This window comes from Lissotriton vulgaris, chromosome 8, assembly GCF_964263255.1.
Source record: "Lissotriton vulgaris chromosome 8, aLisVul1.2, whole genome shotgun sequence".
Lineage (NCBI taxonomy): Eukaryota > Metazoa > Chordata > Amphibia > Caudata > Salamandridae > Lissotriton > Lissotriton vulgaris.
This window is the reverse complement of record NC_141696.1, coordinates 1,420,957,507-1,420,972,368: the sequence shown is the minus strand read 5'-3', so window position 1 is coordinate 1,420,972,368 and position 14,862 is coordinate 1,420,957,507. Positions and strand designations below refer to the sequence as shown.

At 44.1% G+C, this 14,862-nt stretch overlaps 1 protein-coding gene across 1 annotated transcript in view; it reads right to left on the bottom strand.

Annotated features, from left to right (window-relative positions):
- LOC147698856 (uromodulin-like 1) overlaps positions 1-14,862 on the bottom strand; it is a 569,037-nt gene that overhangs the window by 512,130 nt on the left and 42,045 nt on the right. Inside the window, exon 2 of the mRNA XM_086935447.1 lies at positions 2,117-2,356. Coding sequence (XP_086791573.1) covers positions 2,117-2,356 — 240 coding nt within the window. The remainder of the gene's footprint in view (positions 1-2,116; positions 2,357-14,862) is intronic.

Below are 14,862 nucleotides of genomic sequence, written 5' to 3'. Positions count from 1 at the left end.
GTTAATAAATTAAATGAATAACATGTATTTGGATGACCTTTTGTTAATTTTATATTAAGCCAATGGATCATGTTTTGGGTATGTATTTAGCAAGCTTTGAACATTCAGCTGTAACTTGCCTATGGCACTTACACTAAAAGAACATTTTGACAACATTTGGAATATCTTAGGAAACAGTAGCCGAACACATATTTTAAAGCTTGTTTAGTAGTCATATGCAAACCTGCAGTTATATTGTATAAGGTAATTTTTCGAATTCTACTTTTGAAAATGACTCTTTTTATCTGAAATATATTTTGGTTTGAAAGAACTGACTGCACTGCATGGAGGTCCTTGGCAGGTAATGTGCGATAGGGGAAAACTCCCAGCCCATCAAGGACATTGATTTTGAAGTTGTGGTTGAGGGTGGCCTGTGTAAAAACAAAAAAACGATGAACATTCCGTCATGCTACTCGGAAGTTTACCTTTTTATTTTAAGGACATTTAATTGAATTTCTGCAGAACAAACCACAAGTATCAAAAAATGGTATGACAAATGAATCACAGGTATCCAACAATATGACTGGGTTAATTACATTTAAGATTATGACCTGCAGATGCAGTTATGACATAGTTTGTTGTTTGACAACTGTTTTAAGCACACTTCAAAGTACATTAAAGTAAGACATAATCATATGTGTGTACCTGTGGTGAAAACAACAAGAATAAACATAACTTTTCTGCATGAGAGACATAAGGGGTGGTAAGCAGAACTATGATAAAATAGGAAAAAGAAAAAAAAGGGGATTACATTCCTCACCTGTTAAGGTGAGTCGAGTACGGTGGGATGTGCATGGTGCGTAAATATGCAAATATAAAATGCTACTTTTTAGGTCTCGCCTAGGCAGCGCACATGCGCTGTCTCTCCGATACATCCAGTAATCAGTATGGCAATAGTAATCCCGCCTGCTGCTTGTGTGCTTTTTGCAATTGGGTGAGTCTGATTTCCGGCCTCTCTATTGGTTGCTGCTCCAATTCGTCACTTCCGTTTTTATCGGAAGCAGCACCAACCAACTACAGTTGTATAGTGCTGTAGGGCTTTCTCAGTTTAGTTTAGGAACTTGTTTTTTATGCGCCCACTCCACTCCAACAACGCCCCAACCCCCCCCCCCATTCGAAACAAATTACAAGTTCTCCTTGCGGTTATGAAATTTACCCGCGGCGTGCTTTCTTCCCTCCTTTACCGCTAGCACCCCAAACCAAGGGGTGCCAAGGATTTAGGCGACTGACAGGTGCGAGGCGCAGTATAAACGGGAATTTTCATTTGCATTAACTTTGCGTGTTACTTCTAGGAAGCTACATCGGCATCATGGATTTATGCTGATCGTCACTTATGGCTCCTAATCTCAGCCTGGCTGCCAGGGACATGCACTTTGTGGTGGGCGGCTGCCCTTTCTTCCTCATAGCCCCCCAGCCCAGGCGTGCAACGCCCATTGACCCCCAGTCGTGTGTGGCAGCCCGGGATGAGACAGCTTCCCGGGCACACACACAGCCGCACCCGAGAACTACATTACCCAGAATGCATTCATTTAAGATCCGACACCGAAGACCCTCGCACAGTATTTTGCTAATCTTGCTTACATACAGGGCATGTGCAGGTAAGATACACTCGCCACCCTTCTTCCTGCAGTCCCTCCTCAGGCAATGCTCGTTGTACAGTAGCTTTGCCCACCAAGGACGCAATACACAGCACAGCAGCATATACAGAACTGCAGCACATTGTGAATACAGAAGAGAGCAGTTTTTCTAACAGGTACTAACTGTTCAAAACGGCAGCCCAACCTGTGCTAGAAGGCACATTAACCCTCTAGGCTATTTTACAATAAGCCAAAACTACATCCTTAATCTTGAAGAATAGCGGCCACGTGCCTTTGTTTTCTTTGGCGTCTGCATCTTGTGCAAGTTATTTTGTTAATTATTCACTCCACTGCAAACCCAAAAATATAAATAACAACTTTATACTTTATAACAGCATTAGCTTTAACTTTTACAAATGCGAGACCTATTGCATTGCAAATGCTTGTTTCATCTTGCCATCCATCACTCTATACATTGATAAAAGTGGTCAGATACTCACATAAGGCACAGTATTGGCCAAGTTGCTCATAGTCCTCACAGCAATCTGTCACCTGCATGGTCTCTGGGACTTCGATCGACCTGTAATCCGTTTGGTAGTGTGTTTTGGTGCACCACCGGAATGGTATCCATCCACACAGAGCCCTTGTTTCAGACGTTTTTTGATAGGCCACCAATTTAATCAGGTTTTTCGTCTCTGTGCGGTTGCACAAATGGTAAGAGTCCACATAGAGCTCTTTGCCTGAAAGAGAAAAAAGATCTATTTAATGACAAAGAAGAAATCAATGGTTGTTCAGTATGACTCTTAAGAATTACACTGGGATAAATTACAGAAATGAACACGAATGGTAAATGCCATCTATTACAGAAAGAGCAATACCGCCAAGCTAGCAAGAGGGATATAATTACAAATGCATTATTATTGCACAACTCTTTGAAATCCCTATTACAATAAATTAGAACCATAAAATTAGATCGGCTGAAAGCTGATCTTAAAATGTGAAGCATTTGTTATTTAACACTCAAGTAAATAGGTGGAAGTGTTTTGTTTTACAAAGACACTTTCACTGTCTCTGAAAGTAGAATACATTTCTTGCTGGATATACCTTTACTAACCAGTAGTGAATTGTACCGCCTTCTGCATTTGTAAAGCTGCTAAATTAATAGAAATATATATTCTATTGGTTGTATGTTTTATTTCTAATGGTAAAAAACCGTGGGTGTTATAGGCATAGAGCCACACAGTGGTACAGTCATAGAACAAGGTGTAATGCTTAATTGCAATGTCACAGGCATCAGCACCAAGGAGAACAGTGATCTCAGTAAAGCTATTATTTACCACTGGCAGTAACTTACAACATGAACCCAAATTTACACCAAGACAAACAGAACAAAAGCTCCTCTCTCTTATTAAACTCTTTCAGTGTGTAATCATCTTGTGCAGTCATCGCCCCCTGGCTTCACGGTAATCTTCATTACTCCAAGTCCAAGTCTTCCTCGTCTTGGCCCTACCTACCCCCTATCTTCCCTATATCAAGTAAGTAGAGTGCGATCGTACCAGGGGCGTGGTGACCCAAGGTGGGAGACGAGGCATAAAATGAGCAAAACAATTATTAGTCTACAGGAGAGGTAGGACAGTCTTTCTTCAGTATCATGCTCTACAGGGTGCCTGTCTCTAGGAAGCAGTACTCAAAGTGTGAGGCCTGGGAAGACGTCAGACATTGAAATGCTTTTAAAAAAACAGACACTATTTCAACGTTTTCACCTTTATTGGCTGCTAATTCTATACTTGTATCACTTCTGCGGTTTCATAGTGAGAGTAGAGTTGAGTAGGAATTGAGAACAGGGAAGTGCCACGAGTGAGTGGGTGTGGGGTGGGGGGGTGTTGGGGGTTATGCTTGCAGACATAGAAGGGAGATACTCAATCCAGCACGCCTGCTCAGGTGGGATCTTAATTTTATTTGATAAAGACCAAAAGGTAGTTTTACAAAATTGACACTGGAGTGGTGAATTTGTGGCTTCCAAATTATCAGCTACAGTTTCAGAAGAAGAAGGTGAGATGCATGTGAGCGTGGGAGTTTACCTGTGGGGCAGTACATGTGTATCCAGGTGTGGACACAGTTATTACTATGAAGGGCAATGTGTACTAGACTGAGGGTCTTGAATGTAAGCTGTGAGCCAAATACTACCTTAACTGTCAGTTTGGAGTGATCAAAAGGTATAGGGTCACAAATTGAAGAAGAGTATGGCTGCTTTACTTTGAAAGGTTTGACGCTGGTTAATGATGAGATGAGGGATGTCCCGAAGCTCTTACTTGTGCTTCCCGGAATGTGTGCCTCCTCAGGCTCTGATTTCCTGCCAGGTGCAGTACTATAAATCTTTTTCACCAGTGATTACTATTGGTACTGAAAGACAATCACGATGAATCTCCACCATGTAACATCCTATAATGATATCTTTTTCACCAGTGATCACTATTGGTGCTAAAAGACAATCACAATGAATCTCCACGATGTAACATCATATAATGATAGGTTTTTTCACCGTTGATCAATACTGGTGCTAAAAGACAATCACGATGAATCTCCACCATGTAACATCCTATAATGATATCTTTTTCACCAGTGATCACTATTGGTGCTAAAAGACAATCACAATGAATCTCCACGATGTAACATCATATAATGATAGGTTTTTTCACCGTTGATCAATACTGGTGCTAAAAGACAATCACGATGAATCTCCACCATGTAACATCCTATAATGATATCTTTTTCACCAGTGATCACTATTGGTGCTAAAAGACAATCACAATGAATCTCCACGATGTAACATCATATAATGATAGGTTTTTTCACCGTTGATCAATACTGGTGCTAAAAGACAATCACAATGAATCTCCACTATGAAACATTCTATATTGGTATGTTTTTTCACCAGAGGTTTTTACTGGTGATGAAAGACAATCACAATGAATCTCCACCATGTAACATCCTATAATGATATGTTTTTTCATCAATGATTTTTACTGGTGTTGAAAGGCAATCACAATGAATAGCCACCTTGAAACATGCTATAATGATATATTCTTTCACCTGTGATCATTACTGGTGCTGAATGACAATCATAATGAATCTCCACCATGTAACATCCTATATTGATATTTCTTTTCACCAGTGATCACTATTGGTGCTGAAAGACAATCACAATGAATCTCATGTAACATTCTATAATGATATACTTTTTCATCAGTGATTATTACTGGTGCTGAAAGACAATCACAATGAATCTCCACCATGAAACAGCACTAAACTCTTTGCCAATTGAAAATCTGTGCCGCAGAGAGCATAGGTGAGTACCTTGCAGAACCTTGTCACTTCATAGCCTCTCTCTGCTGCTCTCTTTGATGCACTCCATCACCAACATCCAAACCAGCTGATGTAACTTTCCACCTGCACCCCCCTAAACTCCACATCCATGTCCACCTCACCCCTCCCTGCCATCCAGGCACTCCATGCTTTAAAATCTCAAAAAATTCATGCACACATACAGTGCATCACTTGCAGCAAATTCGGTTAGTTTATCCATACTGCACATCTTTCACAGATACACAGCCTGCCTTTGTCCATATTACCATATTACTGGGTGTTCAATGCTCCACTTATTATGGCTCTCCTAGATAATTCTATAGGAGACCATGACAGTACCGGATGAGATGCGGTCTTTGCAAACAATGAAGTGATTGAGGCTTGTCATGACTTACATCTTATCCTGCAAGTTGATAACGCTGAGAGCGCAGCAGCCAGTATGGCAGAGTCTAGTCTCTGAGATCTCGCGATGTTGGCCATGTTTCCATGTTCGATGGCACCAACAGGGTCTAGCGCCCAAATTAGCCTGTGGTTAGGATGTTCACCAACATTAACCAAATGAAGGAGTGACGAGTGTCCGAAGAGCCCGTTTCGATCAGTATTATTTATTTTTAACTGTTCTAGTTTAGTGCGTCATCGTAAGTACTTTAGAGTACTTACACATCTTAACTGAGAGACAGAGTTCTAGTCATTCCCAGAAAAGTGCCCAATCTAGTTCTGGTAAACAAGACACTAAAGGAGCAAGGCACTCGTGAGCAGCCCCACCACACACACCCAGATACACCTTTTCAAATACCTACTCAGGGACCGCCCATTGCCAAAACATTTAGCTGAAATTATCTTTCTGAAAGGAAATTACAGCTCATATGCTCATATTCTGAACGTCCATTAATGTTCATGTAATAAATCCATGTAGTCGAGAAGTAGTATTAAGATTATGCTTTATCGTTACTGTTGTAGGTAAGTATCAAGCATTAAGTAGTACAGGGTAAAGAGATACAGGGCGAGCCCTACCAGGAGCAGCTTCCTTGCTGCTCAGCCCATCCTCTCAGCTGACACTCCACACACAGGCATGCCAGCATTCTATTACCTCACCACACATACCAACATTCCACTGTACATCCACACTGGCTGAGCAGCAAGGCATAGAAGCAGGAAAGGTGCATTACATCACCACACATAGCAACATTCCACAGTACTTCCACACTGACTGAGCAACATTCCACTGTACATCCACACTGGCTGAGCAGCAAGGCATAGAAGCAGGAAAGGTGCATTACATCACCACACATACCAACATTCCACAGTACATCCACACTGGCTGAGCAACATTCCACAGTACATCCACACTGGCTGAGCAACATTCCACAGTACATCCACACTGGCTGAGCAGCATTCCACAGTACATCCACACTGGCTGAGCAACATTCCACAGTACTTCCACACTGACTGAGCAACATTCCACTGTACTTCCACACTGACTGAGCAACATTCCACAGTACATCCACACTGTCTGAGCAACATTCCACAGTAAATCCACACTGGCTGAGCAGCAAGGCAGAGAAGCAGGAAAGGTGCATTACACTAAAGACCAGCATACTACAGTTCAGTAAAGCCAGAACCTCTTGCAGCTCCAAAGCCCTTACTTCATTCCTGCTTTTGCACAGTGAGTGTGTGGGGTGGTACATGATTCAATGTATTGTGCCACAGAAATGACCAAGACCCAATGAACTTTCTTTGGTTTTTAAAACTGTGTGTTATTTCTCAAACCTAAGGTTACCGACTAATCAGTAATCACCCACAGTGCTCTAACTGGACACATACACCAGAACTTAACATCACTCTTGAGGCTCTGGATGGCTTCCTCTATGTTATATACTTCACATTTATATGTAACAGTTGTCACCAGATGTCACTATTTACTGAATCCTCTCCACCCCAGCCTCCCAGTTAGCCCCAGCACCTAATGGGGGTTCTTTTTAAGAACTGAACGACTTGTGAATTGGGTTTTGTTATGTGCAGTTAAAATCATCTCAAATTAAGTTGTTTCAACTTCTGGATTACACATCTACATCAGAGTGAGAGTGTAAAGTACCCATAATATGAAGTGATAATCCCAGTTATTATTGTGGATCAAAATTATTAGTCTTTACTTTTGCAAAATGAAAATGTTCAGAATGTATTCGTTTTTTCTCTGTACTCATTCACAGGGAACTCCGCTTTGATAACTGGTTATACAGGTGTGTAATTATCCTTAATTCGCTGAATCAGCCTACACATATTTCATCCTGAGAGGCAAGAAAGGCTCTGGCTTTTTCACGGCTTTATATGGCATGTGAGGTAAACATTAGAAACTATTTAAAAGATTATTCTACAATATAGATATCAAAAGAAGAACAAATATTTTATTTTGTGGAAAACAGGTGAGGCACAACAAACAGGAGGCACACAAGGATAGGTGATGAGATAAGCAGTGCTTGTGAACTCGTTGTCCGAAATCACTATCGAAGATGCTGGTAGGTATAGATCTCAGTAGGAAAAAGTAGTTAAATCACACAAATATCAAACAATTTAGAACACCTATCGGCAGGTTGGTGCGATAAAAAGGGGATACATGGTATATATCTGTGAGGGCTTGAGAGTAGAAGAAGAGAGTTTCAAATGAAGGGACAAGATAATCGGAAAATAGAAAAACTGGGACATTGGTCAATTCATGATCAAGACGAAAGGTCCAAATTCTGTAAAAGAGAGGGGAAAGTGGATTTAAGGAGGGCAAAACATGTCTAAGTGCCCCTGATGGGAAGTGTGGGTTCAAGGCTTACCTAGCAGGTGCCGAAGAGATGTAATCGGAGTTTCGACAGTATCTTCAAACATCACTGGAGATAGAGTAGGGGAGGAAAGGGCCATGAGTCAGGTGGGGGCATATGCGGAAGTGGGCATATATGCCTGTATGAGGTGGTAACATGGAGAAAGAGGTGTGCCATATAGTCAACGGTCAAACAAATTCAATTGTAGTCTGGGTATAGGATGAAAGATGTAGTTTGGTCTAAACAAATTCAGAGAGCCGGTAGGGCGCGTTCAAGTAGTGAGCGCGGTAGAAACATTTGACATGTGTAGCAATGTTGTTGGGAGCTATCTTTGAAGAAGGCACAGAAAGCTTATATATTGTCTTACAAATCACATTGTGCTTAGTGCTGCTGACTGAAACAGTAGGATTGGACTTGGGTCGGCTGACAGCATTACAGAGAATGATCTTACAAGCATATATACAGCCAATGGCTGCAAATATCAGACATTCCAACATGGGTCTATACTCCACACGCCTTTATTCTAAGAGCATTACAAGGCGTTGACCTTTACAAAAAGTTGTAACAGCCCACATGACTTTACAACTATGCACTGTGCTCAAGACCTCAACGGGTCGAAAGGCATCATGTTCTCTGCCTGACAATAAAAGAACTTGGCAAAGAATGTCTCTGTGACTCACCCTATTTCTGTCTCCATGGAGGAGAGTTGGAAGTTGTCGATGTATCTATTGGTGGAGTGTTGCCACTGGGTAGTTATAGTTAGGACCAAGTTTCCATGGGAATAGCATTTTTTGGTTTGCTCATACTTTAGGAGTCATTTGCCAGGCCTTCACAAAACTTTTCAATAAAAGTTTCATCCACTACAGCTCTTTCCTGGAACTTTTCGGGGCGATCCGTCAAGTAGGGTCTGATCAAAGGGGGGTGGGGGTGTATTTTCCCCATTCATTTTTCCATGAGAAAATAAGACCCAGCTACAGCCTAAACCACTAAATGGAATGTCGCCAAATTTGACAAAAAGCCAGGTCTTTGTCCAGAAGGCATGGTTTTGGTGTTTGTATTCTTGGTGTAACTCCGCTCATAGTTTTGGAGAAATGAAGGCTTAGAAACTTTGCATATTTTAGGCAACAGATCTCAAGATTAAATCTAATTGGCTGCCACAACATCAAGAAAGACTCAGTCCCCTGTCCTAGATTAAGGGGTTTTTTTTAATATAAAGGGTGGGGTGGGATAGAGAAACCCTGTACCTCAGCCTGGTGGACGGTCCCAGAGAGTCTCCCAGGGACCGAAACAGAAAAAGAAATTCTCGGTGCAACAGAACAGCGGTCTCTGGCTTTTAGTTAAAAAGCTCCTGGGGTGGGCTAGGGCCCGGAGAGATGGGGCATATGTATTTTTGGGTATGGAGGGCACATGACCCACCTCCCCAAGTCTCAGAGAGGCGCCAGGAGCTGGATATAATATAAAAGAGGAAGGGGCATGAGGACCCCTCCCAAAGCCACTCTAGGGGCCCAAGGACCCTATCCCTGGGACAGAAAGCGAAATAAAGGGGAGGGGGTCAGTAGGCCTCCCTCCCCACACCAATGCTGGGGCAAGGGAATCCCATCTCTTAGGCTTTTTCTAAAATAGAAAAGTGTGAAGGCCATGCGGCACCCCCTCACTGAGTCACTGTTGGGCTCCGGTGACCCCAGACCCCGGGCTGTTTTATTTTTGGGGAGTGGGGGCATGCAGCCGACCTCCTTAAACTTTACAACAGCTCTGGGGACCCCATTCCCCAGACCCTTGTCCAGCAGTGTCCCGGGGAACCCACGTCCTGGGACACTGCAGTTCCCTACCTGGGAGAGTAGGGCCATAACTTGCTTGCATTCTCCTGGGCAGGGAACCCACGTTTGCTCTCGTCCAGGCCAGAGCAAAGTAATGGAACTGGCTACCACCAGCACACACAATGGTGTTGGCAAGGGAACTAGCAGGGGGTTTAGGGGCCTTGGGGCTCCCTCCACTGCCTCCAATGAAACCGACACTGAGGGTGCCACAGGTGGGCGCCGTGGCACCCATTTGTCTTAAAGAAAAAAAAGTTTTTTTCACCATGGAGATGCCTTGGGAGCTGGCATGGGCAGCTGGGGCCTTGGGGATCACCCATGCCCCCCAATGAAAGTACAATTATGGATGACTCGCATGGGCACCAGGGCACCCACTTTGCTTTAAAAAAAAAAAAGAAGTAAACAGGCCAGCTCCCCACATGGAGGTGGCTAGAGAGCGGCAGGGGTCGGCTTGAGTGCTATGCTGTCTTGGGGTTGTTTTATGGTTGCATGTTGTGGGTTGTAAAATGTTTAAAGAAAGACTTCAAGGCATGTTGGGTTATTTCTTTTATAAAAAGTTATTAAAAACATTTTAGGACAATCACTGTTGTTTACATTTCAATGTCTGAATGTATGAAATGTGCATTTGATTACTGTTGGGACAGAACAGTCCTCCACATAGTATCCCTGCCCTGAGTGCCCAATTATACTGTTGTCTGGATCTCTAATGCTGATATTGTTGTCACAGGCATACATGGTTTATCCATATGCGCCATGACATAGGCAAGTCTCCTGTTTGACAGTCCTGATGGACCAGGAGGGCGACACAAAGAGCTATCCTCATAGTGATGGAAGGTTACCACCTTTACCAAGAGTTAAACTAAGAAATGGCTCATCTGCTGGCTTATGTACTGAATTACAAAAGATATGAGGCCAACCACAAGTGTGAGTCAGTCCTCATAACTTATTTGAACAAACATTGTTTCCCATACATTGATATATGTACATTAAAAATTACAAACATCTCAAACATCAGCAATGATTCAAATTTTAAAGGTAGGATACATTTTTTGTATTTGCTCCTAATATTTACCTACTTGAACAAGTGAAGAAATCGTGAAAGTGCAAACACAATCTAAGTCTGAGAGCCTGAAACTGTGAAAGCGCTTCAACCTCTATCCTTTCATGGTCTCCTCAGGACCAGGGCTGGTGTTCTAATCCTTTAAATTTATGATGTACATCCGTCAGTGTAAGGGAAACAATGTCTGTTCAAATAAGTTGTGAGGACTGACTGAGACTTGGAGTTTGCCTCATTACCTTTTGTAATTCAGTGCATAAACCAGTGTGTGAAGCCTATATTTGTGTTTCTATTGTAACGGCCCAGCCTCCTACCACTTTGCATGGGCCCAACCCTATTCTGGTGATTTATTCACAAAGAGTTATGCAGCATGAGGTCAGGGTGGCAGCATACCGTGTAGCGATCAGCAGGAGTGAACAGGTTCTTTTTACCCTGTCTCACTGGAGTGTGGCTTACAAGCTCACTCATCTTTTCAAAAATCTGTTGCTTTGTGCATAACCCGCCCTTGGCCTACATTAGATGGATGTGTAGTGCTGCACAGCACAGGAGTAGTGACTTTGTGCTGAATGTATGTGTACCTGGGAAACTGTAAAGTACAGACTTAGAGCAGTACTGTGTATTACACATAGGATTAGTGCATGTGCTGAGTGTATGTATACCTGCAAGGAATACATTACATGAAAGTTGTACTGAGTAAGCAATGAAACACATTTCTGGGTGTATATGGGCTTTCGAGAAGTAGAATACATGGAGGGTGCAGTGTTGTGCAGAGTGCGTATGGTGAGTGTGTGTGCTTGTGGTTTGTTTGCAAATAACATACCCTTGTACAATATAGAAATGTGACAGTACTGAACAGTTTGTGCAGATTGAATGTGTGTGCTGAATGTAACTGTGTCTTTAGTTAACAGTTCTTGACACTATGGGGCTCATTAGTATGGCGGGCGGACTTTGTCCACCCGTCATACTCTCGGAAAATGAGACTGCCCGCTAAAAGAAAGGACGGTCCCGCACATTCCATTAGGATGCGCCTGCCACACTGGCGTGCGCATCCTGCATTCCTGACATTGCGGCGGGTGGTGCTAAAAGCATCGCCCGCCGCAATGCCAGAAATGAAAGTGGTGCGTTTGCCAGCACAACATGACAAGCACCGCGCGGTGCCTGCCACATTGTACTGGCAAATGCAGGGGGGTACCATTGGTACCCCCCATGTGCACCCCCCACCCCCAGAATGCCGCTACGGACACCGCCACCATATTAACTGCTTTTCCGCCGGTAGGCAATCGGGCGGATTGCCTACCGGCGGAGGGTCTTTCCGCCCTCCGGGGTCCCCAATCATAGTAATATGGCGGGGGGAATAGGCATGCGGGCAGGCACAAATGACGGGCGGATCGCCACCGCCATGCGGGTGGTGGCGATCCGCCACCACCATCTGTCATCTGGCAGGCAGCCAGACAGGCTGTGTGAGAAAGGGAAGCTCTGCAAGACCTCTGCCTGTGACCAAGAGTGGAGGCCTAGTTCTGCTATTCTCCCTGCTGGGTGAGGGATCATTACCAAGAGAATCAAAGACCACCTGCCCTGAACCCTGGAGCACCAGGAGCTGCCTGCTTGCCAAGACCAGTGTGCCCTGTGAGGAAACAGCTGTGCACTGATCCAGTTGATTGGTGTGCAGTGTTGGCTCGGCCACACCTGTATGCCCGGAGAAGGCCGCCGTGGACTGAGCCATGTAGTAAGCACCATTTGGTACTTGCCAAGCCCGTACAATCACGTTGTTGAGACAGAGTATGCCAGAAGGGGCTACCATTGAAGCTACTGCTGCGAAAGTGCTGAGACTCATAACCACCATGGTGAAGGTGATTGCAACAGAGGAGTCTGCGCCCGATTTATAAAGTACTTAGTCAACCTCGTATGCCAGTGGAGGCTGTCAGATCCGACGTTGCCAAGAAGATTGGGCCATCGTCCGTGGAAAGACTGAGGCTGAGTTAGGTGGGTCGAGACTGCACAGCAAGAGAACTTCCCATGACTAACCCCAGAGAACTGTAATGGATGCCATGGATGACGTGGCACCCTCGCGCCCCCAGCAAACACAAGGAGATGATGGACGGAGCACTGAAACTTTTCAGACACTCACCCCCAGTTAAAAATCTGGGTTAAATCTATGATCGTTTCTTTAGATAAACTTCGCCATTCCAGTTCAGACAAAGCTATGTCTGCGGCCCCCAGAGTGAAGGAGAGGTGGGTGCTGTGGTACCCCCCTTCATTTGCATAAACAAAGTGGCAGGCACAGCGCGGTGCCTGCAATTTTGTTTATGCAAATGCATTAATGCATTTATAGCATTGTGGCGGGCGGTGCAGAGAGCACCGCCCGCCACAATGCTATAAATGCAGGATGTGCCTGCCACTGTGGCGGGCACATCCTAATACCCCCCACGGGACCCCCACCCTAATGGTGGGCGGGCCCGAATTCCGACAGGATGGCGGGCGGACAAAGTCCGCCCGTCATCCTAATGAGCCCCCAAGTATTGATAATAAAGCTGTAGTTGCCATAGAAACAGTTAAAAATGGAATGCAACAATTCAAAAGTCACATAAAAATTCAGATAACTTAGTATCTCAATTAAATAATGAACAACTACAAATTTACGAATACATCACAGAATCAGGCGATCATGGAGTTCAACGTGAAAATGAAATATGTGAATGTACTACTTATGAACCTACATTGATATATGCAAGTTAAGAAGCAGGCACAGGGGAAAGCGTTCTGATTAAACTAATTACTGTGAATGTGCATAAAGTTGCTAGTTCTAATTTATCTTATGAAGTTAGTGCTCCTACTGGTTTAGCAGCACATAACATCAAAGGACTTATCTTACATCGTCTTCTCTTTCTACCTGTGGAGCTTGATAAAAAACTGGAATACTTAAAACTAAATGCTGATACTTGATAGAGTCCTTAACAAATTAAACATTTTAATTATGGATGAAGTTAGTATGGTTTCTAACTTAATGTTGCATTTTTTCATCTTCATATGTAGGAGGTACTCAAAATACTTTGTGTAAAAGGTCAGCCAATTTTCAACAAACTTTTGCAAGAACAAAGTCAGAACTCTTTGGGATGTATAGGCAATGTCAATATTTGGTTACATTTCCCATATACAGAATTAATGCAAAGTGTGAGGAAAACTAATGAAGATTTTGCACAATTAAACTCTGAAATGCTTTATCTGAAAAAAAGAAACATCCAGAACAATCTCTTCTACATCTTCCTTCTAAAGATAAAGTGGGAAATCATAGAGTAAATATCCCCATAAGAACAATGTTAGGTACTAAATTGCAAAAAATGGAAAAATCAGATACAGTGAGATTGGAGAAAGATTTACAGCGATGTCAAATTTGGCAGTGTGACGGGGCGGGTCAGACGTCTGAGGGGTCCGAAGAACTATAGGACTGGTGGTCCGCCGTCCCCCTCTCACCCACCTCTGTACCCTCTATACAGCAATCCCCTCCTGCTGACGAATGGATTCAGGACGGACGACCCCCTTGGTGGCAGGATGACGACACAACACACGGCTCCTTTAACCTGACTCTTCCTCGATCTGACGTCATCGCGCAGGACCCGTCAAGAACAAGCGAAACGAGGAAGTCGATGAACGACGTTTCCCTGGAGGTGGAAGGAGTGGACGCCGAGAGAGCAGAGTGGAGAGCAGTGAGACTGGAGGAAGAAGACGAAGCGAAGGAGAGGTGTGCAGAACGGAGGAGCATCGACGGCAAGCCCGGAGGCCAACGTCCCTACGAGTCGCCCCGCCACGTTCCTGCGCGAGGAGTGTGGCCCGACCAGGTACGGGGGAAGGTAGCGGGTTGGGTGGGAAGACGCAACCCTCCCGCTTAGCAAAACACCCTGCCATATGTGTACAGACTTCCTTGTACATAGTATACATAGTGTAAATATCCCTTCCTCTCGAGCACGAGCACCAATCCTCTCCTCACTAGAAATCCCAGAGCACTCGGTTTCCCTCACTCCTGGTCCCTGGTGAAAAGCAAGAGGACGGTTGTCCTAAATCTAGGTTTCTTTTCTTTTCTTTTGGGGCAACAACACCTCCGGAGCCATCTGGATCGATAAGGCTTGGTGAAGATACCGCAAGAGCCTGGAGCCTCCACGTCAGACCAGGACGGACCCTGCAGCGTTCGCCAGGGAAAGACTGAC